The sequence below is a fragment of the Neolamprologus multifasciatus genome, chromosome 13 (genome assembly GCF_963576455.1).
Source record: "Neolamprologus multifasciatus chromosome 13, fNeoMul1.2, whole genome shotgun sequence".
NCBI lineage: Eukaryota > Metazoa > Chordata > Actinopteri > Cichliformes > Cichlidae > Neolamprologus > Neolamprologus multifasciatus.
In genome coordinates this window covers 20,484,423-20,511,406 of record NC_140451.1, presented here as the reverse complement: position 1 = coordinate 20,511,406, position 26,984 = coordinate 20,484,423, and the positions used below count along the sequence as shown (strand labels likewise).

At 39.4% G+C, this 26,984-nt stretch overlaps 1 protein-coding gene across 1 annotated transcript in view; it reads right to left on the bottom strand.

Annotated features, from left to right (window-relative positions):
• The window catches only part of pcsk2 (proprotein convertase subtilisin/kexin type 2), a 29,552-nt gene extending 2,568 nt beyond the window's left edge, over window positions 1–26,984 (bottom strand). Inside the window, exons 1-11 of the mRNA XM_085182222.1 lie at window positions 26,384–26,984; window positions 24,444–24,548; window positions 20,182–20,295; window positions 19,637–19,745; window positions 18,926–18,963; window positions 11,003–11,079; window positions 9,976–10,064; window positions 9,242–9,417; window positions 5,979–6,194; window positions 4,295–4,395; window positions 2,744–2,971 (exon numbers count right to left, since the gene is read on the bottom strand). Coding sequence (XP_085038348.1) covers window positions 2,744–2,971; window positions 4,295–4,395; window positions 5,979–6,194; window positions 9,242–9,417; window positions 9,976–10,064; window positions 11,003–11,079; window positions 18,926–18,963; window positions 19,637–19,745; window positions 20,182–20,295; window positions 24,444–24,548; window positions 26,384–26,566 — 1,436 coding nt within the window. The 5' untranslated portion in view covers window positions 26,567–26,984. The remainder of the gene's footprint in view (window positions 1–2,743; window positions 2,972–4,294; window positions 4,396–5,978; window positions 6,195–9,241; window positions 9,418–9,975; window positions 10,065–11,002; window positions 11,080–18,925; window positions 18,964–19,636; window positions 19,746–20,181; window positions 20,296–24,443; window positions 24,549–26,383) is intronic.

Below are 26,984 nucleotides of genomic sequence, written 5' to 3'. Positions count from 1 at the left end.
CCAGCAAAGTAAGCTGCAGCGAGCCCGAGCAGCTATCAGATCAGTGCTGAGAGTGTGTTTGCTAGAATGGCGATGTTAGTGTTTATTGCTTTTCTCCGCTGATACAATATCATCAGAGGTGGGCTTGTTGTAATTATAGCTCTACCACAATAGAGGCAGCAAAAACCCTGCAGTGCTGCTTTGGAAACAGTGAACTGATGAAAAATATGGCACAGCCAGTATAGCTTTCAACACACCACTCAAAAGAAGAGAGAGGTTTCTTTTGGAGCTTCTTACCTATGAACATCACCCGCTACTCATTTTTCCCTGAGATATGCAAACCTTTTTCATGTCAGTGTAAAAAATAGGTTATTTTTTGTTTGGGGGTTTTGTTTAGTTTTTGGCACTGGAAACTTAAATATCCAGATAATGATGGCAGTGTAAAGTCACCAGCACTCTGTATAAGAGAGCAGGTTCTTTCCACCATTTGCATGTGGTCTCTCCAGGGATGCAATAAAAGCTGTACCATGCTCTTTTTTTTATGTGTCACTGAACTCAGGGGAGGAACACACAGACACACGCAAGCACACAAAGGAACATTTTCACACCATGTTGTCGTGACTGAATCGTCTGTGAAGCTCTGATTAGAGACCGAAATAAGGTACTGTGGGTGTTGATGGTGGAAGAAAATACAAAGACGGACTGCATTCACTCAGCTTTTTATCTTCACCCACACACTGACACTTTCACAATACATGTTAGAGCATTACTTTAGGTCACACACATCTACACAAATGTACACCTCCACCAGGATTGATGGCATTTCCAGGGAACTCCAAGCCTACTTGTGTTGCTCTAATTAGAGCAAATAAGAGGGATGGAGGAAACCACCAGGCATCGCACACTTAAACTCAAAGCCTTACGATATGACAGATGAATGGATACCAGAACCCTTGTGACTGGTACAGTGGTGGGACAGGGGAATCAGAGGAAGGAATCAGAGGACGACAGAGATGGAGATTGGAAGCACAGTGAAGTGAAAGCAAGGCTGTAGATGGACAAAATACAGGGAGAGATCATGTACTAATGTAGTGAGGATAAGACGAGAGGGAGGACGCATTAACTACAGCTACATCTGTGAAATATGAGGGCAGAGACTAAAGCTGCCAGAGCTCAAACTGATGTAGTTAACATTATTTCATGTGAGAAATGCATCATGCTTAGAATGATATAGTCATTTTAAAGGAATCTCATCCAAAAAACTACATTGCCTCCTTCCCGCCAACTCCTTAAGCATGTTACATATTCCCTTCTGTGCTTTAGTAATTCTGTTGCTAAAGATGCTCCCCAGACATTTTGTAGACATAGATTTCTTGTGAGTGCACACTGGGAAACAACAATAGTAATGGTAACATTAGCAAATTAAAGGAAAACCAACAAAATTTTAAAGGTCTCATGAAATCTCCTGGAGACAAGGACCAAAGCTGTTGTTTTAATGGTGGTGGAGTAGAACGTTACCTTAGACATCAGGTCAAAATCTCGCTTAGGTTGTGATATAGTTCACTGTGTACTTCATATTATTGCCATACTCAAACATTCAGTGACTGCTTGTATCCTATGGTTTGGAGTATTGACATCCTGGAAGAGACCACTCCCAGCAGAACAGAGGTGTTCCATCATAGGATAAATATAAACATAGCAACTTTGTATTGATTTGTAGGAAAGCTTCGCACATATGACACATCTGGACCCAAACCATGCCAGCAGTTCCCCTACCCCTCACCCTCATGGCTTTAGAGAACCATCATATCACCTTTCTCCGTAGGCAATTGCAGGCTTTTCCTTTATTTTCTCCCCTATCTGTAGTTGTATTGACACAAAATCCTTCTGGTAAGTGCAGACTTCATGATGTGCACTCAGTCACTTCTCTTTAACAGATAAATTAGTCATCTGATAAACTGAGCGCTTACGTTATTCTTCGCGATGAAGGTCAAACATCCCAGGGAATGGCCTGCATTTGTATAGCGCTTTTCTAGTCCTAAGGACCCCAAAGCGCTTTACACTACATTCAGTCATTCACCCATTCACACACACATTCACACACTGGCAATGGCAAGCTACATTGCAGCCACAGCTGCCCTGGGGCGCACTGACAGAGGGGAGGCTGCCGGACACAGGCGCCACCGGGCCCTCTGACCACCACCAGTAGGCAAACATGGGGTTAGTATCTTGCCCAAGGATATTTGGCATGCAGCCAGGAGGCAGCCTGGGATCGAACCACCGACCTTCTGATTAGTGGCTGACCTGCTCTGCCACCTGAGCTACAGCCACCCTACACCCAGGGAAGTAAAATTAGCAAAACTGTCACTATTAATCAAAACAAGACAACACTAGACAAAATGCTCAAATCTATATGACCACTTTAGATGTTTGATTTAAGCTGAAATTTAGAAATGTAATTCCTCCTCTGCCAGGGTATTCAGTGTTGATCTTTTAGAGGTTCAAGACCAGCAGAGAGACTGATGACCCAATCCAAACATTACAGCATCATGAAGTAGACACTCCCTTTGCAATGTTTTATTGAATTGGGCCATACTGGGATGACCCAGTAATTAGTTGAGTGTGTCTTTTGCACTCGCAGGGTTTCCCTTTTAAACTTTTGGGGGAAAAAAGCAGTTTGAGATTGTGGACTATACAGCGTACATATGTAATATGCAGCATTTGGGGCACAAGAAAATGCAGAATAAGTAGAAATGTGACTCACTGGACTTCCTGAATGGATCCAGCTACACAATGAAAACGCTCAGGCACAGTTTTCCATTCCTTTGCCATTTTCACCATGCCCCCAGCATCCAGCACGCCATAGCCAAAAAGGTGATTGAACTCGAGTCCCACGCCATTCCTTCGCCACTGGTGAACTTCGTCATGGAGCTGGTTTCTCTTAGAAGTTAGGACTGACAGGTGCTGCATGTCTCTCCATGTCAGGTTAGGGCTGTGATGGATTGACAGTCATGAGCGCAGATATGACAAAGGCAAGGGGGGGAAAAAAAGAGTGACAGAGAAGAGACAGCATTGTAGGTTAGCTGTGGTAGGGCTAACTAGAAAAACACGGAAAGCTTAGTTACAAGTGGTAAAAGCAAAAGAAAACAAATGTTACGATTGTAAACATTTCTGATTCGTGGGTTTGCTGAAATTAATTCAATTATCTAAAACATCATCGAGTCTATGCTTGGAGGCAGAAAGGTTGCTTTTGTCTGTGTCTCCCTCCATTATATTGGCTGTGTGTAGTGACAGCTTTGTTCTGGCTGACTCACTGACTCCTGCTGCTGCACGATTCAAGTGTGTTTGGGCAGTAAAAAGGCTCGTGGGTTATTTGCTGCCGGACAGGGTGAGCATCCGCTCCTCCCAACAGCAACATCATTATTGTGTGTGCAAAGCAAACACCATTTCTTTACTCAACTTCACTATCTGGTGTTAGTTAAAGGCAAGAGAATCTTGTCACCCTTTAACGTGAGAAATGAAGCATCTGAGAAAAGGAAACGTCTTCCCCCGAGGATTATAGAAGCTGCAATTCTCTAGGTTTCATAATAATGTGTGGGTGGGTTTGCTTAAGTGGTAAAGGTTTTCAATTACTTTCTGATCCACAAGGTTCCTTTTCTTTAGAACTAATGAAACTCATAAAGTGAATTCTATCTTGTAATGGAGTGTAAATGGCACGATTAACAGATTTAGTATGACACATCAAGGATGGAATCCATAGATTGCAAAGATTAGCCTCCAGACAGAAATGTTTTCAGCAAGCTAAGATAATAAGTGTTGTTTTTTTGGTATCATCTGGCATATAGGGGAAAGTACTGAACCCTCATAAAAGAAAATGAACTGAATTTATTTTAGCCTTGCACTAAGGTATAAAGAGCATTGATCCAGGGTTATTTGTGCCGTTGGTACAAACATACATTGAGTCTGTGCTCTGTGGGCGTTAGAGTGAGTGCAGTTTTTCCTTTTCACAGTTGTGATAAATAAGCAACTCTGTGAAAAGTGGAGAGATTATTTGTGCTCTCAAGGAGTTTAGATGCACACAGACAGAGGACGTTAAAGCCATTACTTCAGAAATACACAAAAGCTCGAGGTTGTACTTAAAAACAAACTGAAGATTGTCCAGATCTAAAGGTTAAAATTATAACTTGTGATTATCACTTTCTCCAGCAGAGTGAAGTTGAATAAGGAAACCTAATTATGTTTTTATACAGACAGTCTGTCTAAATCAATAATCGCAATTATTACAGCACTTTGAAAGGGCCAGTAGAGTACATACTTAGCCTCAAGAGCCAGAGCAAAGACACCAGCTGCCTCTGGCGCTGCTGCTGAGGTTCCCGAGTGACGCAGTGTGCAGTTCCCATACAGATCTGTAGTAGCCTAAAATAATCACAAAAAGGCAACTTTATACGTAGAAGATCAACATTTTTTTATTGTTTAAATTTGTTTTTAGAAGGCACTCTTCAAGTACAAGTGAAAAAATATATATATATCAAAGTAATTTAAGTCTTTATTTCGTGGAGTTGATTTTGCCGTTGTTGCAAATATGCAAAAAGGATGTAATGTTATAATCAAAATTTCATTTTAGTAAGTCAGTAATATGTTATAATAATTGTTGTAGTAAATCAGATAACTCAATATGCATAAAGAAAATCCAATATTTCTTCATATACGGTACACAATTTCATTAAAGGACTTTGTGAAATATAAATAAATGTTGTGGACACGGGGAACAAGGACAAAAAAATTGTATGAAATAACAGTGATTTTGTCTGAAATAGACTCAGTTGTGTAGTGGAAATCAGTGCATGTGCTTAGCAAGACGTCTGAAAGCCACAACTCCAGACCTGTTACTGAGCCATTATGAAATTTAAAAAGCAAACGTTAGGCCAAAAATGGGAAACATTACAACCGCTGGTCTCCTCGGTTCCCGCTTACAGAGTGACACGTGATGCAAGCCAGGGGCAAACATGCTGTTGTGCTATTTTGAACCATATTGCTGGCATCAAATTAAAAACAAGCACAAATTTTAAAAGAATATATACATTCATGGATTCAATTTTTTGCACTTGACATGTGGTATTTATACTATTTTCAATGAAATCCTTTATTTAACGTGTTTTCATCGTCTTTGCATATATTATCATTATGTTAGTGAGAGTGCACAAGATACAAAACAACCTTTTTATTATGTTTCTGCACAAATATGAAAAGACATAGAGAGATGTGCATGACCAGGGTGCTTTGGCTGAACTGCTGTGCACACACATTGAGAAAATGTTTATGTCTCTGGATAAACAGTGTTTTCAATTTTAATTTGTGCTTAATTAGAAATGATAACAGACTGACATTAATTAGAGGGGAAACCCTTGGGAAGATCCATGACTTTGTCAACAACAAAGGTGATTTGCATAATCGCTTATGCTGCCTTTGCATGCTTCATTCACAGCATGTTATATAGGATGTTGATCAATTTATGTGCATACGAAGACAGAAGAGCAATTTTTATTATATATTATTATCCTGGGATTATCCTAAAACAACCCAAGATGTCATGTATTTGTTCTTTGCGTAAATGTGCAGATAGGCTTTAGCCAGCTGCACTTACACACACTCACACAAACACACAGACATCCATTATGCAATTAAATGCTGGGCTGTAGGTCACAATGAGGAGCAATTCTTCCATCAGAAACTGACAGCTTCATAAGTTACATTCATAGTATTTTCTGACTGCATGGCGAATTGAAAAGCTATTTCCAGTTCCATCTATGAATCAGAAGAGCCATCGTTTAAAGGCATTTAACATCACAAACGAGCCTTGAGTCATCTTTGAATGGAAAAAGATCAGGGACCCTGAACTATCAAAACATTTGATAGACATTACGGCAAACATTTGAGGTTGTTTCTTCTTTCAGAACTGTGTTGCACATTGAGATCAAATAAAACACAAGCACACTCACCACTCCAGCCTCTGGGTTCCTCTTCCGTCCATTACTGAATGTAGATGCCAGGGTGGATGAGCAGCTCTCGTCATACAGAGCAGTGCGCCCATCGTTGATGGCAGAGTTGATGGAGATTGTCCACATACTTGAGGCATAACCATCGCAGTTACAGTCATCATAGCTACCACCATCTCCTGAGGCCCAGACATAGATGCTGCCTTTCCCTCCGCGCCCCTAAAACAACATTATCATCATGATCCCAGTGAAATGAAAGTGCGTCACAGTGCTTCTCTTTTTTGCTGGAATTCATTTGGGTGAAATGAAAATTGGAAATCTGAGAGTTTATGATGCATATCAATGTGTGATACTTTGCTTAGAACTTTAAATGATTGAATAACAGGACTCCTGTGTATATTTCTCAATTACTCACTGACAACAAGCCAGTCAGACCTCCCTTGTCACAGGTGGTGGTTTCCTATTTGGAATCATTTCTTTTAGTCACTTTGGGAGTGCTCTTTAGAAGAAACTGCTTAATCACCCACTGCCCACTGAAAGCTGGCAAAACTCTGCTGTCTTTTGGCAGGTGTTTTTTTTTTATTTGTTTAATTATTTGTCTTCTTTATTATTTCATGAAGTAGAAAGAAGGATCTGGGGAAAACTGGCAGGGAGTAAATGAACAATCTTACATTATTAAAGGATCGACACAGAGGATAGCGTTTAAGCAAAACACATAAACTCCACTGGCCCACGCTGTCCAGCCCACTGGTATTAAAATAAATTGCTTTCTAGAGCTAAATAAATTTTATTGTGATATTCTGTGCCTGTAAGCATGCAAAGCAGGCAGATCTCATCAGAAGGTCATAATATTAAAAAAAGAAACAATGCTATTGATGAAAAAACTTTGTGATCGCACAAATGATAGCAACAAGAAAAAAGAAAGCACTCAAAAGAATTCAGTGAAATTTGTTTTGTGTACCGGAACTGGCAACTCACACAGGCACACAAGTCTGTTTTGTCCTGTCTCTTATTTTTCCATTACAGCATGTAAATTGGCATTGCTACAGTCAAGGAAGGTAAAATGACAGCATTTTTTGTCTTTTTTTCTACACCTCATTCTGCAAATTTAAACACAGTAAAATGACATCTTTGTTACCGATAGAGTGCCTTGAAACATGAAACAACTGACTGTGGCTCCACGCAGAGAGCATCCTCCTCACCAAATGCTGCACCTGTTCTACAAAAGGCCGACCATTTCCCCACAGAACAAAGGATCAAGTGGAGGAGGAGTGCCATGTCCTACCTTTCATGATGCTTATTTATCTCTTTTTATTTGAAATGCAAAAAGAGGTTTGAGTATTGTTGAGCACACCTATGTGCTCTAGGCCTTCTGCAATCTGTCTCCTGCACTATCCAAACAAAGTGCTTTCATTTGGAACAGCACCCAGTGTATTTAATTCCATTAAAGCCGTGCTGCCTTATTCAGCTGTTAATATGAAATAATGTGCTTCTTAATTTTAAATGTTTCCCTTTGCGCACAATGCACATCATGTTCGGCCTACACAATAGCTTACATAAGTGATCATTAGAATCTAAGTGGCAGATCGCAGAGTGGCTGCTTGATTAGTTGTGTTTACATGATCAGACATTACAGTGAGCTTTGCTCCCGCTCACCTACCCTGCCTACGACAGGGTCGTTTCAGACCAACCCACACCTGGGTAGATGATGATTAATCAGGCAAGCAACTGGCAGTGGCACTACTAGCATGATGGCTGTGTGAGTGTTTGTGTGTGCGTTTGGTCCAGACATTGCTGATGTTGTCTGGCCCTAAATTAAAATTTTTTTTATTTTCAAGGTTGGAGCAATGGTTAGTAATAGGTTTAGGTTAGAGTAAGTCTCTAGGAAGTGAATATGGAGTGTGTTCATGCATGCTCAGTCGTCCAGTAAGGAAATCCCAGAAAGGTGATTATGTTTAACTGGAGAAAGGCATCCTGGACCGGGAGGAATGCTGGTTTGAGTCAAGGAGGGAAGACCATCCCTTTAGGGGGCCGAAGGGTTCATCTTTCACCATCTTCCAATGCTTTGATTGCAGCCATTCCCCAACTTTCTGTGAAAGGTACTCATGGCCACTGATCAATGGTCGTTGACAGTTTGTATATTAATAATCAGGAAACTGACCACACGGCCCATTGTTAGTCAGTGGTCTTAGTTTCGGTCACTATGCAAATGTGCTGTTCATAAGGTTTGGAGAAATCTGCAGTCAGCTGAGACTGAAGAAGTCACTTGGATGAGTGAAAAAATCTACACTGATCTACACTGGCTGTAGATCAGCATCAGTGTACTGTAGAGCGCATGGTACCCTGAAGGTACCACCTTTTCATCTTTGCGTTAGTATAGTAGTTACTTGTGCCTCACCATCCACAAAGAGTAATTTGGCTCATGAGCATCACTCAAGCAAAACATGACAAAGAGTGTGAGGCCTCTATGAGTCTGCATTGTAATCTACATGCTTTAAGCTTTGCTAAAATGCTCACAAGTACAATGCTGTCATATTAAAGTTGAGCGATAGATTGTCCACATACAGCTGCACTTGTTTAACTACATTTGCCTACATTTGATAACTGGCACAAAACACAAAGTATATTTGAGGGTAATTGGGATTGTTACGTACATGCAAATGCTTTGACTTTAACTAAAACTAGATTAAAAACTAAAGCTAAACATTTTAATTAATGGAAATAAGTGCACTCACAAATCTGAGATAAAACAAAAACAAATGATACAGCATTTTGTTGAACAAGGCCTTGGTTCGTGTGTATTGAGTCTTTAGACTACCTACATGATAGTGAGTCAATTAAAGGTAATTAAATATATTTGTATTCTAATGTCTCTTATGAACATGTAAAACATAAGCACCTGACAAATCACCTCCTTCTAGAAGAAAAGTAATAAAAAAGAAAATATAATAAAACTAAACAAAATAAAAAGAATATGAAATCATACTCTAGAAACTAATTGAAACATTAAATTAAAAACAAAATGTTATGGTAACCACAACCCATTTACAGTTTTGAACAGGTGACTTTACCCAATGTCTCAAAACCCTACAGCTGGTGTAATAAAAGACCTTGTCTACTTGTTAGTGCCACTTCAAGGGTGAGCAAAACCTTCACAAGGGGCGGCACTAAAAAAATGAAGATTTCTTTCAAGAACTTTAAAGATACACCAATAAATTTCCATCACAGGTTAAAGTTTACAGCACAAGGTAAAGGTGTGCCTTTACCTTGTTCACGCCATCTGCCATAGCCTGCAATGTGAGCTCTCTGGGTCCATCCACCGTCTTGCCATCATCAGTTGGTCCCCAACTAGCACTGTAGATGTCAATAATCTGGGGCATGTGACTGATGGATGATGCCTCAATGATGTCAGTCATAAATGGCTGGTCCAGCATTCTGATACCTGAAAGAGTAAAAGTCTGACTCGAGTTTTTTGGTACAAACGGATGCCATCAAGTTGATACCAAAAAGTAAGTATAAGTTACTAATTTACTTGCTAATTAAAGAAAGCATAGGTTTTGCATATCCATAGTGTGATGCATTCATGCATGTAAACCCTAAACAATGTTTAAAGCAAATCTTTATGTTAGCTTTGTAGCAGAACATAAATCAAGCTGTCAGTACTGATTTTCTTATTTCTAATTTGTTACTCAAAAAGCGAAACAAAAATAATAAAAATCAAAATGAAACAAAAACTGGACTCTTGTCCTGTTTTTCAGTTGAATCTAAATCTTCCTACTTCTGTGAGCAGAGAAATACCATTTTAACATGTTTCAGCGATGTAACTCTACTCTTCCACAGTGCCCTACAGTATATTTTATAGGAGAAGCATTTAGTATCTCCCTTGCTGAATCACCCTCCCAGCTTTCACCACATCACCATCATTGGGCCTGATGTTTAACATTGCTGTCCCCTCATTGTTATTCCTCTGTTGAACCTGCAAGCTTATTATAACACACACCTGCCACCTTGGAGTTGTAGGCGACTCCCACACCACAGATGTTGTTGTTGGCTACCGCAGAAACCTCTCCAGCACATCTTGTGCCGTGACTGGTGACAGCGGAAAGCAAAGAAAGCGCTTAAAATGATTTGCATTAATTTACATACATTTGAAAATGATATATTGTGGTTTAGGTCTGAGCTAAGCATTCACACATTCATTGTACCCCTTGTCATTGTTGCCTTTGTGTGTGTCTTGAATGAGGATATTGATAACAGCATGGGTAGATTTAGCCATAAATCTATTATAATTAACAGAATGGCTCTGCTTGAGGAAAAGCAACATTTCCATCCATTTTCAGAGCATTTATATGAGTCTGAGTACGACTGCACATATCAGCGTTTTGTGTTCGCCATGTGATGCGTGTCTATGTCTCCATCCCGTTACACCCCACAGGGACACTGCAGTCAACCCTTCTTTCCCAGCATGCTTTGCTACAGACAGGCAGCTATTTATAACAACCAGCCGATTAACCAGCAAGTATTGCCCGACAGTCAGCAACTGCTTCAGTACCAGACCCAAATACCCGCTTCTCTATGTAACAGACACTTGCACATATGTAGATATAGCTGAGCAGATGGAGGTACAGAAGGAGCGAGAGAGAAAGAATATAGTTCCCTTTGCTCCATGTGTTGTAGTGGTAGTGGATCCCCTGGTGTGATTGGGAGATGGGAGGCAGATAAGATGTTATCAGACAGAAGGTCACCACCATGAACACTTGTCCCTGAGAGGAGACTAGACTTGTGGTTGTCCGCCTTTATCCACCTTATCTCCTCCAAGTGAGAAGCTAAAAATAGCCATTGTGTTTTCTATTCTCTTGTGTTGGACAACAGCTCTGTTTATACCACACCATTATGTCTTAATGGAACTATGTGGAGAGAAAATCAATAGAAGAGAGCTGCCAGACTCTAGGGAGAGCACACACGTGCACACAAAAACACACTGAGTATGTGTATATAGAAATAGGCAACGTCTGGGCGAGCTTTACCTGTTAAACCAGTCATCTGTGTAGCGCGGAAATGGGAACGGGTCATTGCTGCTGAAGTCGTAGCTGGCATCGGCATTCTGAAAGGACCGAATGGATGCATTTACGAAAACAACATAGAGACAGAAAAACAGCAGGAGAGACGACAGGGAAGAGCATTTCACAGTCAAGTGCTGACCTTATCACAGTCTGTTCTGTCATCCTTATGCATCGGTCAGAGGTGATTTTGAATTCTAAGCTTGCTAGTGTGGAAGTTAATCAGGTAAATCTAGCCACCCAACCTGCAGCTCAGGGAAAATTTAGGCATTTTTAGAAATGTTTTCATTCACTTTTTTTTTTTTTTTGCCAAAAGGCTACATCTAGTCTGATATTGTTTTTGTTAAAAACAAAAACAAAAAAACAAAACCAATTTCTTTGCGCATTTCTTTATATGTTGCATGGAAAATGGAAAATAGGTGAAGCATTTGCAATTATACTTGAAAACAGAATATATAAGCCAATAGTCATTATTTGGTCTGACCACCTTTATTTACACAGCCTGAACTCTCTTAGGTTTTCTGGGAATTCTTTAAAGTAGTCTTCAGGAATAACTCTCTGAGTTTCTTGAAGGACATTCAAAGCTTTTCTTTTACTGTTGAGTTTTCCTACATTGTGTGTCAAGATGATCACACTGCTACAATAATGTTGAGGTCCAGGCTCTGAGGAGGCCAGTCCATGAATGATAGTGTCCATTATGTGTTTTTCTATCATTTATGCTTTTATGTTTGACCTCATTGTCATGCTGAACAATGCAGTCATTGCCAATAAGAGTATTTCCAGACATGGTACAGCATGGTGTGTTGGACCAAAATATTTTTCCGTGATCATAATTTCAACAATTGTGAAAAGATCTTCAACACCAGTGCCTGAAATGCCACCTTAAACTATACCAGACCCACCACTGTGTTTCACAGATGACTTAAACACTCACTGTTTTACCTGACCTCTTTCATACATACTGATATTTGAATCAAAGATGGATTTATCATTCAGTTCATACCTGCCAGTTCTTGTGTAATTTGGCGTACCTCAACCTGTTTCCCTACCTGAAGAATGACTCCGTCCTTGACAGCCACACTTTCTCATTTCTGTTAAGACTTCAGAAAAAAGTCGATGAATCAACTGGAATGACAGATGCACCTCTCAGGTCTTCTGGCAGGTCTTTTGATTGTTTTCCTATTTTTGAGTACATGACTTTCAAATACTGTTCAACTGTAGTAGTTTTTTAAGCCTAGCACTTCCTCTTTTGTCCACCGCTTGTCCAGTTTCTTCAGTTTTTCTTAAGGACACACTGTGCACTATGCCAAGACTTGCCTAGGTTTTCATTTAATAGCTTTTTTTTTTCACCTTACTGGAAAAAATATATATATTTCATGCAAGTCAAACTGTGTTATCTTTGACATTTTTCACAGAGTCAGAAAATTGGAACAAATTGGTTCTTTGCCAAGTTGTCACCATAGGACAAATGTTATCTAGACAATACTGACTCATCCTTTAAGATATATGCCTTTTTATGTTTGAAAGATTGATAAGTCAGTGCTAAGTGGCTAAAACAAATAAAAAAAACAATTCCTTTGAAATTAAAAAGATAAGACTCAGTAAAGAAGCAGTCTATGTCCAAAGAAAAACACTGAAAGACCTTTAGAAAGCCTAGAGAATTGTTGGCCTAGATCACTTTAAAAAGTCTGGTCTGGTTCTTTGGAAGCAAAATATAAAGGAATGAGTGGCGGCTCGAGACTTTTGCACAATACCTCAGAGCAGCATAGAAAAGCTTACGTCAGCATTGAACATTATTGTCTAACCTTCATAAAGACATGATTTATTGTAGTGCAGAATTGTATTCGACTGTATTAGATTTAGCTAGCTCTTCCTAAAAAACTTACAGTATGGTTTATACATTAAAACTCATTTGAACACCTTCATGCAACACTTAACTACCAATATTTAATCTGCGGCAATGCTAATGTAATGTGTGGTCACAGTGGGGATTTCAAACTGAGAAAGTAATGGCCAAATCACTGCCAACATTTAATTCCACATGGCCAAAAGTAATATGATCAGAGCACACAGCAACGGAAAAGCAAGAGAAAATGCAGGAGACAGACACACATCCGCTGGACAGATAGTAACCCAGTCAACAGAATTATCAGAATAACCATGTCTGGAAGATATACACACACAGTAAGACATCCTCGGGTAAACACTACACTTGTTCTTACTTTAATACAAAATGGCCTATTGACTTATTGCAGCAGGTGAAGTCTCTCCTTTACTTGTCACTTTTGTCACTTGGAGTGCATCCTGTTTTGAGCTGTGTATTTAGTCCCTATAACATGCCGCTTTGTGTGGTCACAGAGAAGCCACAGCACTGTTCATTAACTACAGACCCAAATACATCAGATCATTCTTGGATGCTGTTTCCATGCTGCAGATTGTGAGCTGTGTAGGCTGGCATTTGGAGGAGATGACTCAGTCAGCAACAATGGAAGAAGAAAAACGACAATAGCTTAGTGACCCAATGGAGAAACACTGTAATTATCACAATGTGGAGCAGACAACTAGAGGACAGTACAAATACTTAGAGCCACTAGGGTTACGTGATGGAGATCACTTCATAACTATGTAATTGTTTAAAGAGAAGGGGTAATAACCAGAAAGGTGAAAGTTACCTAATGTATTTGTGACATTTGGTTTCCTCTTTTTCCTGCTCTAAGTAGGTATGATGCCACACAAAAATTGCATATAACATATTGCTCAACAAATGCAAAGTTAAAAATCTAAGGTTTTGTCTTTAAATGTTAATACTCAGAGCAGAAACATTTGAAACTAGAACATGCTGTTCCCTAATAGATTTTGAGTCCACGTCAGACGCAGGAGTGTGTCCTTGTTCTCTTTTATTAAATGAAGTGAAAAGTCCTGAGCCCTAGTAATAAATGACACCAAGCCTGTCGATGAATCACTTTCTGTGCTTCTCAAGCTCTTCTTCTGCTATCAATCAGGCTCTACTCTTTCTCTGCTGTCCTGTGCACAGCAACAGTCGGAATAATGGATTCTGCCGAGCCTCAGCCTCGTCGCCTTTCCCCAGCAACCACTAGCTGTTCACTGTCACATGAACCTATGGTACTTAAGTGAACAATGAAGCAAACTTGTCATCCATCCATGCTCATGTGGTAGTGAGGCAAGTATTTTTTTTTTCTAGAGTCAGCTATAGTAACAATTAGATCACATGAGTTAACAGCTCATTCGCTCAATTGACAGCTGCAAAGCAAGGTTGTACAACTGTACAACTTTGCAGCCTCACTTTGTTTGCTCCATATTTCTGTCAGCTTTTTGGCTCATCGGGCCAAAAGGAGAAGATCTATCCGGACAGGACTCTTGCCACATTTACACTAAGCCTTTTTAAGATATCCTGTCAAAGAGATATTTCACCTTTAAATTTGACTATGGCTTTATTTAAACACTACTTTTAACTTTTTAACCTGAAGTGGTAAAAGTACTGAAAATACAGAAAACATTTAAGAAGCGCTTAAAGATTTTAATCTAACCCTCTCCTTATTTTACAAATCTTGTTGTTTTGTCCGGCCCAACATGGGAATGACTGGATCAAGTCAGTGTAATACGACGTATTAGTGGGACCCCTGAGAAATGCTCTAAGTAGTTAAAATTTGTTTTATTTCCTGAGGTATGTTGGTGATAAAGGGGAAAACTCAGACAAAACTTCCTTATGTATCTCTCCCAGAACCATTTATCATGTTATCAGGACAGATTTCAACAGGCCACTAGTGCTGATAAGCAAATTTATAATGCAGGAAAGTTAATGCATGATTTCTTGGAAGCCCTTGGCAAAACACTTTAACTATAGTACAAGGTCCCAACCAATTTCAGAGAGTTTACACTGACTATTCTCTGTTTTAGTGGACATAATCTTAGGCCACATAATTCTCTTTAAAATCTTTAAAAACGTCTTTCTGAAGACATCTCTCCATTACAGAAAACAACATGACATTCCTCAGAAAGGACCTAAAACTCAATATTACAACTTTTCACAAAGTTCAATTTAAAAGAGAAAAGACAAGTGTTATATCCTCTAAAGCCAATAACAAATAACACCAATGATCAAGTTGCATGGACTTGTCTCAGAACTATGGTCCCTATAAATAAGCAGTCTCTTTCTTGTGCCATATCACTCATGCAACTTTTGACTAAAAAAAAAAGAAAGAAAATTGCTCTGACAACCACACACAGCAATCTGTAGTGGTCACTGAAATCAGCCAGTAATTAAATTTTCATTTAATAAAAATCTATAATATGTCCATAAATCAGCACAGTTTGAAATCCCCTCACATTTCAACCCTTATGTCTCAAAATACTATTAGTGTCTTAATCTGTTTACGGTCTCGTGCAGATTTCAACCTTTTTGGTGCTAAGGTCACACCCCTAGAGACACCATAATAATTGTAAATAATTTAATTATCCATTAGCCATTTAACGTTCTTAATGTTATCAAACACAAAAGTTAGAGATCTCATACATGGCAGTTTGCATATCTGATAATTTAGCGATACATGAAAACATTTGCAAGAGTGTACACACAAGAGTGTTTGTGTGTCATTTGATTTGAAGTAGAAAAAGCTAAAGAAACACATCCGTGCCCATGTAAGTAACAAACGAAATTAACAAGCGGCATCACTGTGGTATTTTAAAATGCCATCTCATCAGCCTGAAACACACTGGCTTCTTCAAAATGCCTTGGTTGTTTCATGGCACGCCACTCATTCGACACGCAGTGCAGCAGATTACTTAACAAGATTAAGATTTCTCAAGATTACTCTTGAGAAAGCCCATTAGCCATTTGAAAACCAAGTTGATTGTCATTTTCAGTATAAAGAATCTAAAAGATTCTAAAATGATCTTACAACCACAGACATTCAACAATATAGAGGTTGATTTTAGAAGTCAGAGTCATTAGTTATTTAGACGTTTGAACCCCAGGTATCTCCTGAGACATCCATGTGGGCTCACGTGTCCGTGAGTGTTGAAATTGTGTCTGTGGATCCAGTTTGCAGTGTAAAAAAGCATTTGAGTGTTACATGAGAGTAAAAGGGCATTATATAAACCAGGAGAGGATAGAACAAAGACAACACTAACTGACAGCATTAAATAATATACGTAATGTAGTTAGATTAGTTATATCAGTGTATCAGCACAGAGCTACCGGTCACCTCACAGTAAGAAGGTTCTGTGTTTGAGTCTGTCCAAAGACGGGTCTACCAGGTTAACTGGTGGTTCTAAAGTGGCTGCTGGTGTGATGTAGTTATCTGTCTATCGGTGTTAGTGTTACCCTGTTAATAACAATGATAATAACAATAATAAATTGATGACAAGACATAGAAGAGCTGAGCCATGGGTAAAGAAGTCTTCATGCATTAAATACACGAATTTCACTGAACTTCAGGGGGATAAATGGGCCATGTTTGAATTAAATTGGTTTTCCTATGGTAGAATGCAGATAAATCGAAAGTTAAATGCTGAAATTTATCCAGTGGTTGAATTTCTGTAGTGAAGTAGTTGTTTCCTAGGAAGGGAATGACTGCCCAACTGCAACATTCCTAAATTTCACCCGGCTAATGGGACTTTTCAAACTAATGGCTGCAGAGGAAGAAGCGAGCAAACTCTCATGTATGTATCCACTTTTGAAAAATTGTTTCAGTTATCTGCTGCCTCATGCTGTTTCATTAGAACCATGCTAAATATAGTGAAGTGTCATTGTGATATTTTAGCATACTGTTTCATCAGCCTGGCTTCCTCAAAATACCTGGCAGCTCAGAACAGCTGGTCCAACATACAGTGAAGCTTAGTGCTATGCTTTCAGCTCATACAGCTCTTCATTGCAGCTATGGGACTTCACCTTTTGTCACATCTTGTGCATCCTTTTGGAGAGGGACCTGTTACTGCTTCACTCTTTCTGGCCGTTGTGCTGGTTAATTTTGACTCTAATTCACTGTTTTTAACAACTGCTGATAACTGAACAATACTTGACCTTCTACGTGAGCTATGCTAACCTTTGTTAACAGGCGATGTCCTTTTTTTGCTTTCTCTCCCTCTTCTTGCTTTCTTTTCTGTGTGGATACAGTGGCTCACGGTCCCCAAGGTAGAATAAATAAAATATTATCAGTGCTGTAAAGGGCAGTCCTGGTATGGGGTGGACCAAACCATTTTGTTTCATTTGTAAGGGGTGAGAGTTGGTATTTTAGGCAATCAAGCTCAAGTCACACAGTCAGTTTATTCAGGCAATTATGTCATTGTTATTTAGAAATTGAAAAAAGCTAAATAAAATGAACTTTTCATTCCAGGCTTGCAAGGGTCACCAAAATCATTGGGTCCTGTGTTCAACATTTTACTATAACTACAAGGCCCCTGCAGATTGTCTGCATGCTGAGATACAAAGAAAGATCAACTCCATACGCATCTGTAGGAATTAAATCAGATTCAATGTCTGTTATTTTGCCTGTGATTTTTACTACTATTATTTTATATTCAGTTCTTTAATTTTTTTTGATGGTAGTAAAAACAATATATAGAATATAGTGAAAGACTTGAATTGTGAGTTTTTGTGAATCTTGTGAAGCACTATTACTCCTGCACTTGCAAATAAATTTGCCATGAAATTGAAGTGTCACGTTATATTATTAATATTTTAATATTTTAATATTTATCTCGAGAAAAACACAGCCTCGCATTTTATTTGTCATATCAAAATGTATCTCGTAAACTGTAGCATTATGATCTTGAAAAACAAGCAGCATAAAACCCTTGCATGAGCTGACATTTGTCTCCTCAAAGCAGCTCTACCACATGATCAATTCAAAGTAACGACTCGAGATCAACTCAAAATGGTTTTTAATGCTTTCTTTGTTTTGTTTCGGGGGGGTTTTCTAGGTATGTCTAGGTCTATAAAAAAGCAAAACAACAATAGCACCACAGGATTACATACACAGTGTCACGCACACAGACACACACTTTGGATCTATGCACAGCATGATCCATCAATCCAGCGGAGGATGCTCCCGCATCAACACAGCTGAGGCTGTGTTATTTTTGGGCCACAGCTCATCTCTGTTAACAGGCAAGACATGCAAAGGCAGGCAAAAATGGATGCAAGTTTCAGGATACATGCATGCATGACAGGGGGGAAAAAAACAAGCCACATTTAATGCGCAATAGCTACAGCAGACAAGTACAAACAGAAAGCCCTTTGTGTCAGGATAATCTCCTGGAAACAAAACATAAGCAAACAGCTGAAAAAAGAGCCAAAACTCTTGGCATTTTTAGATAAAAGCCTAAAATACCATAAAGGTGTGTTTTCAAGTAGGAGGATTTTGAAATCAACAAAGCATTAGAGTTTCTTTAGAAGGTTTGCATTTGTTCATCCCTAGATTGAAGAAGACACCACAATGCAGACACACTGATGAAACTGCACAAGTTATAGTGTAATCAGACTGAACCTTCAAGGCCGTGTTCCATTTAGCAATCCCTCTTGTCCTTTAAGGTTTTATCAGTATTCTGGAGATAGAGCATCACATTATGCAGCACCAACTACCCTGGCATTATCTCTGCTTGTGACAGATCGGCCTGCCATTGTGCCTGCTACAGTGCAGTGTGCATTAACATTAAACAGCTTGGCTGGCCGTCTGCCTGCCTCTGCGTCCTCCGGGAACACAAGGAGACTCAGCAGCCATGAAGGCAACTTGGAAAGCACCTGTCACTGGCAATGACAAACCACACGAAGCCCATGAAATCCTCGACCTAAACTCCTGCTTTGTTTATTAACAGCACTTTACGCAAATGAAGGAAAGTATGACATTAAAAGAAAATGTATGTACTCACATAATTTGATGCCAGGTCTGGATGTAGATAGTCAATACCTGGAATGGGACTTTTTTTAATTAATACTGAGTCATATAACATGCATCACAGATGGATTTTTATATCACAGTTTCATTTTTGCTTTATTATATTCTGAATGCTTGATAATGAGGATAATGATGAATAATATTATTCTGACACAACTTTTCACAAATTAGCAAATGACTCAAATTGCGCAATTCAATTTAGATGATTAATGAACTGGGAAAGAAAATAATTACATGTTAACAATCTCTAAAATTAATATTCCACAATCACAGGGTCCAGCTTCTCAAATATAATGAAATAAAATACAGTTCTATCTTTGGACTTTAAACTAGAAAATTGAGCCTGTCAGCTTGGATTCAACAGTTGTAATGGTAATATTCAATATATACAAAAATGATTAAATGCTTCTTTGTGTGTATAAAAAAACAGCATGCATACTAAAGGAGAAAGAGGTTTCTGTTTTTTTTATTGCACAATGACATGCGGCTGTTTGAAAACCTGGTCAGTAAATCATGATTTCATGCTGTGAGTCCCCTCAAACAGGGAGACAAATTAATCAGAACCAACATACATTCTTTATTAAGTTCAACATATACAAATAAATCGGCTCGATGGATATTTGGAGGTGTGATTAAGTGCTTCCAGACAGTGCTCCTGGTTATAAATTAAGGATTTTATACTCACCGTCATCCATGATTGCAATGGTAACTCCTTTGCCTGTGTAGCCCAGTTGCCAAGCTTCAGCCACATTAAGATCCAACCCAGGGGTCCCGTCTGCCTGGCCTGTGTTTATCTAATCACTCAGACAATATGGAGAACGTCCATGACTCATGGCACCCAGGTGAGCCACCATTAGGAAATTAGTCAACATGCAGAATGTGTATGTGCAGGAACAGGATGTTATGGATAAGGACTGCTTGAGGGTGATTTTGAAAGGAAGGGGAAGTAAATGTCAGCAGATTCATCTGACATGCCAGATGAATGAAAGCGAGCTTGCGACAGCATCAAAGTCATGCTCACCGGTTAATGTAAACGAGGGGAAACTAGGCAACATGAATGCAGAGATGAGATGGCATGATATTTGCCAGGCTAATTTAACAAAGAATAACAATGTTCATACAGAAGGCGGTAGGGAATATGGTCGGTCTCTGAGTAATTAAGGTGGAAAAAATGTGGGCTGATGCTAAAGGTCAGGCTTCGCGCAGACAGCTAGCTGGCTTATTACTCACCAGATACCACTGCTTGGTGAATAGAGGGTCACTCATGTTAACTTCAATATCGTTGATATTTCTGTAGCCTCGCTTCTGACGACTAAATCCCTCCTGTTCGATGACATTCTTCACCTGCGGGGGAAAGGAAAAAAAGGAAAAAAAGTCAGGTCAATGTCAGTTTAAAATCAACAATGATCTCACGCACATTTTGAAAAGAATCATACAAAGAGCCAAATGAAACCCAGGTGCGTTTATGCTGGAGCACAGAAGCAATAAGATTCTGCTTGATATGACACTTGAGATGTTGCCTGGAATTGCTCTGTGCACAGGAAATCACAAAACCCAGCTGTGCTCTACTGTACCGTGAAGGCAGAACATCACCTAAATGAAAGAGGCTATTCTTTTTCTCCTAATAAGAGTGGCTGCGGCTGGAGCCGGGGGCTCCCAAACTCACCTTGTCAGTATGCTCAAAAGCCACAGCAATTACACTCGCAAACACGCTTGTGTTTCTCTGAATCATCAAAGAAATCTCAGCAGATGAACAGCTCTGATTTGGATTACAAATACTTACTGAATGCTGCCACAATAACCATTATCGAGCACAGAAAGATAAAATAGGACAGAACAAATAAATGATTGGGATGAAATGTAGTTGCTTGATTAGCTGGTGGTTGGCATGAAAATGACTGGTTGTCTTTGATAGCGATGTTGTATTTAATTTCTGCTCACACTTCAAATCATAGAGCTAAGAAAACACTCCCATTATTCCGCTGCCTTCATCTCTGTCAGCAACTGAGGACAGGAGTAATAATAACCTATCAATTTAGTCATTCTAATTGGGAACTGCACCCCATCTCCTGTGACAGTTTAACTTTTTCTCTCTCTCTCTCTCTAAAATACTGTACCCATATTCAGTCATTTGGAAAAGCTGAATAGGTGAAGTAGAGGCAAAGGAACAACAAGCCACTTAATCTTTTAGAGTCTGGCACTGGCTAAACCAAGCCTGAAGAGAAGCTCTCAATTTGAAATTTATTGCCAACACTCTGCTTGTCTTGAAGGTCATATGGACAATGATTTCATTTGAAGGTTTTGGGTCAGTTTCTGATTCTCTCTCTCTCTGTGCGGTTGTACGTGAGAAACTAAATATGTTTTTCACAATTTCAAAGCTTCATTTTGAAAATAGGTCTCCAGCTAAATGTTCTTCTTATGTTTACCCTTCACAAATTCCCTCTAGTGTGTCACAAAGAAACAGGCATTGTCTGGCGTGTTTACCCGCAAAGATAAGAGAGCGGAGCAGCACTTAAATGTGTCCTTCTAAAATGGCCAAAGCCTATTCAGCTGGCTCTCCTGTTATGGTATACCCTACACAATAATGAGGCAAAGAAACTGTAAATAAGCACACAAATCAGCTAAACAGAAACTAGCTCTGTAAAGTAAGATCTCTTGCTTAAAGTAAGATCGCTGTTTTAGCCTTATATTACTTTTGTAATCACAAAATTGCATTCATATTCAGAGCGGCTAGCGGCAATATCTATATTATCCTGGCATTTCCTCGTCTTCTTTCCATCCATCAGCAGTTTATTCCATTACTTGGCAGGAGAGTTGGTATTTCCCTTGAGACAGCATGTCATACTGCCCACTCACAACATCAAACAGTGCCCATGCACTGCCATCACTCTCCGCCTTTGCCACTGCCTGCTCACAATGCTTCAGTTCACTCCAAATCAAAGAGCAGTGCTGGCTGTCTCCTTTCTCACTGCCCTCATTTCCCTCCTGGCTTTTCCATGCGTGCATCTTTCGGGGTCAGGGGATGCTGCTCACTCACAACATTTTTTTTATATTACATTACAGTTTTACATTCCACCTTTGCTACATTCCCACTTTTTAATATAGCCTTTTAATCTCTATTAAAAGGCTATATTATATTATCTATGTCTCATAAAAAAAAGGTGTATTTCAGGATTTATGGATGGACAGATCAGTGGATAAACTGGGAAAAAGCAGGGAAGTATAGACAGGTATGCACAGAGAGAAATGCAAAGGAGAGATACAAGTAGATTATTTTGGTCGGAAGTGGGTCAACACGCTCCACTAATAGAATCTGAGGAATAACAGGGTTCTTGGGACACCACCCAGTTCCATCAATACTGCTACTCAATTAGACTGCATGTTAAATGAGTGTTTAATGACTCAGTTACAGGTAAAAGGAGGTTTAACAGAATATAATGTCTACTAAATACAATGCTTATTTATTTAGGGCTGTGGAATACAATTTCCACCAATTAGATCTTTCTTTTATGTTCCCAGAGCTGAGAGATATTGCTGTAGGTTGGGAAATGACAGAAAGATACCTCAAAATTATAAACAAAGAACATAAAATCAGACTTGTTGACCTCATAGGTTCTGGAAATCCAAAGAAATCAATAGCCTTGGTGTCACACGTGAGCATGTCAAGCAGCTGATTAAAACCTGGAATGTGGACCTGCCCATGTTCGTGCTGTCTCACTTCCATTTGCAGAATTAGCTCGTCAGAGTGGCTCGCATTTATTTTCATTAGCACCTCTCACAAGCGCAATTAGAGAGGTTAGTTGATTGTATGCAGCAGGACCTCCACGTTCACTACATCCAACAGTGGACAGAGCTGAACACACACAGCTCAGCACACAACAGTACTGAGCTTCAAGATGCGGCACATACGTGTTTTTATATAAGAAAAAACAGCTGAAACAATTTGTGAGTGAGTCCAGTGTCATGACTGTCATGAGATTACCATAATTTACACTTGCTTCATAATTGATTGAGTTATTTTTCAAGCTACAGGGCAAATATTTACTGCCATAAATGTAAGAGTTGATACTTTCCTTCATTACTGTAAACTGATTATATTTTGGGGTATTGGACAGTTGGTCAGACAAAAAAATAAATATGATTGTGAGACTTTGTCTTACAGGACAAGTAGCAGTTAATTGAGATTAAAACATCAGTGAAAGTGGGCAACTTGTAGCAGTGACAGGGGAAATAACCACTGGCAACCCAAAGTGGGCGAGTCAGGTCAAAACGAATTTCTAGTTTGAGGTTGTCATAGGCCATTAGCTACAAAGCAATCCCCAAGAAAGGCATTGCTTTACGTGTGTAAGGCCTTATGAGCTGAACAATTGTGGTAAATGGGTAGACTTATTAAATATTAACCCAAACAATAAGAAGATTACTTGAAAATGAGAATAATGTTTACTTACAGCTATTGTTTGTCAAGAGGTAACAAACTGTATGTGGAAATCGATCATTGCACGACTTATTACCCAATCCAAACATTTAAGCTCCCAAATTAATGATTACATACTTAACCAAGTGCAACATAAATGTCACCAGACTTTGTAAGAAAGTATATTTTTATTAGAAAAGCAGATGTCAGAAGAAGAAAAAAAGACACTTTTTCTCATTAATATAGCTCAGCTTTTACTACTGCAAATGCAGAACCACTGAAGCGCCGACTAATCCAAGAAATGGCCCTGTTTATTTATGTGTGCAATCAAAATGTTTCTGAGGAAAACGCTAATCATAAAATACAAAAATGAAATAAAACAAGGAATTAGATTCACTGCAACATTATGAAAAATAAATTCTAAAATAATGTCCAAAAACAAGTGTATTAAGTTTTAGCATGTTATTTAGTGCTGGGTTTGGAATTGCTTGCATTCTATTTGGCTCTGATGGGAAAAACAAGTTTTCTTTTTTTTTGTTTTTCTGAAAAATAAACAGAAAAAAGTCAGGACGACGACCAGTTAATCTTAGGCTGAGCCACAGCTTATCATAGTGTTACTGCATAATTACCCTGTAGTTGTGTAAGGACTGCAATTTCTCATTGAGAACTGGTGGTAAAACTGCTATGACTATATACACAATAAAGCACTAAACTAGATGTGGAGCCAAATGATTTTGCTTCAGTAGCTCATTGGAAGTTTCAGTTCGATGAAATGAGGGTGATTGTGTAGTAGTTTATTTCATTTGTTAGAATTTCTTTTGCCTGGTGTTTACAAAGTGGCTTGTGAAATCTCGTCCTTGTGAGATTTTATATCTATGTATTGTCTTTATTTAGAATGTTTCTTGGAACCTTAAAAAAACATTTTGCTTTTTTGTAACAAGCACTGTTTAAGTTAAATCTCTTATTTAGGACTTTTTACATATAGAAAAAAGACTTTCATGTGAAGTGAAAGAAAAGCTGTAGTGGTTACAGCACATGTATACACAGTATATTGTTTCATTGTCATATGCATTCTTACCCTTTTGTCTTTTTGGAGCTGCTGTCTCCTACGGGCACTGCGTTTGCTCCGCCTCTTCGAAGTATCCTGAGGGTAGAGGTGAAAGAGCCCTTCTCCGAAGGGAAGCTGGAAAGAAAAGAAAAGAAGTACAAGACAGGGAAATGGATCAGGGGCAGAAATACAGATGGGAGGGTTGAGGCAGCAATCATAAAGTGTGAATGACAAATCAAAATACAATAGTTCATAAAGGAAAGAGGATAGCAGGTTATCTTCCAGATGGAAACAAGGGCACTGACTCCCTGGCTTTCACAGACGGTTAAGCCTGGAGAACAGCACTGGGATCAACCATAATAAGTCACATGGGGAGGGAAATGAGATGCATCATCCAGAGTGTTCCCTCCAGCACTATGCACAGATTAAAGACCCCCTTATGCTTTAGTAACAGTCAGGGCACAGGTCAATCCTCAAAATAAATGGTTTCAGATGCGGCTGTCAGATCTAATGTGAAAATGTAACACTTATCAAAAGATTCTCCTTATCTGCCAGTGCTCTTTCATTTGAACATTTTTGTCAGATTGAAATGTCCTCATAGTATTACAATATGTGTTATTATTATGGTGATGATGGTTAAGAGTAGTAGCAGTAGCAGTATCATTATCATTGCTTTACATTGGCTGATCACAGATCTGTTTTGCTTTTCTTTTTGCCACTCTTTAGGCTTACATTTGTATGCGTGTCCCCTGTCTGTATCCCAGTCTAGTTAATTAAGCTACAAAAGAAGAGAATTCAAACAACGCAGACATTGTTTAATGGCGCATATCCCATTAAGACAAATATAGCTGCAGATTACATAACCTGGGAGGCAGTAGACGGAGGGGATGATCTATTGCCTACAAGAAAGCGAGCAAGCCATAGCAGAAATAGCAATGCTGCACAACTACCACAAGGATGTTATGAGATTATGATGATGAGATACAAATCAAACACTTTTCTTTATTATTATTATTACTGTGGAGGTGAGAGGAGAAAAAACACACATCCTCATTCAGAGCTGTGCAGACACCCCTCCGTTCACTGCTACGCCTCACTGACTAAGGCTCCAGCCAATTTCACCCACACATTTATTTTGACATGTGACAAGGAACACACACTGCTGGGGAATTATTTCTATCAGTCTGCCATAAACGCCTTGTTAAGTCTTCTGACATGTTGAAAGGCATCCGAAATTTGTCGAGCTATCTGATTTGTCTCAGGTGAGACAAAGGAGGGCCACGAATGTGAATACACTATGTGCTCTGCAAAAGACAAATAATAAAGAGATGTTTTATATTTTATTGGAAAATGTGTTTTTTTATGTCAGCCTCTGACAAAGAGGGCATCCAACAAGGTATCCAAGTAAATTTGCTGTTTTTTTAATGTGATTTGGCAACTAAGCATTAAAAAAAAGGGGAGGGGGTGTCCAAAACTGTGAGGATTATATCAAACCAGAACTTCGTGTGATGTTTTGTTCATGAAATGTTTTGTCTCTTCTTCAGCAGCATCTTTCACAGATGGCTCCAGGTGAATCTTCCTTTTGCACGACACTGAAATTTGATGCGTTTTTGAAATAGAATTTAGCCCACGGGCCGGTGGTAAACCTAATAAACAAGGCCTTAGGTTCAGTGAGAATGACGTCATCAAGTCAAGAAAAAGTGCAGTGAAGTCAAACCAGAAGAAAACCAGAAGAAGCTTCTCAATGTCTCCTCTACTGGATAGTTTCACTACGTGCAGTATGTCTGATTGTTTTAAAAGAGCGAGAATGCCCACAAACGTTACTAAACAACCAGAAACATTTCGCGCTGACATTTTCATTTAATAATATTTATATCAATTGGTCGGTTTACTTAAGAAAGAAAGAAAAGAAAAATTAAAACATTTGCTGCCAGGATTGCGTGATGCTTTTTTAATCAGAGCATCCCTACCTTTCGGGCACTCTGGAACCCATGTTGTGTTGCAACTTGGTGCGCTTCATCCTGTGCGTCCTCATGCAACTGAACCAGAAAATGGTCCGTTAAGACTCCTTCTGCAGCCTGCGTCGCAAGCAGCAGCGCGTTCAGCAGCACTGTAAATCCCAAGGCTGTCCCATATCGGGGCGATCCAAGCATCGTGTCTGGCTTGTGTCAGTATGCCTTGTCTGCTTGCCCGTCAGAGTAAAATCAGTGTATGGGATGCTCCTCGTCAGAGAAGCGAAGAGGAGGAACAGGGGGAAGAACAGCGGGATGTAAAGGTGTCGAATCAACGCTTTTGCGAACGCATCTCCTCGTCGTCAGCTGATGGTGGCACTGGAAGTTGGATTTCACCGAGGTGTAGCCGCTCTTACCGTGTGCTTCGAGTTGGGGCGGTTGTGGACCAAACCTGCATCCTCAGCTTTCTAGCTCTCCTCCTCTTCCTCCTCTCATCTGTTATTCATCTACCTTCCTAGCTCGGGTAGTTTCTGCGCGTGACGTTGTACCAATGGCCTTGGCGGGTGTGTCCCGTCGTTTCCTCCCCCGGATGCGCTCGAGGGCACTTTTCTGCACCTTG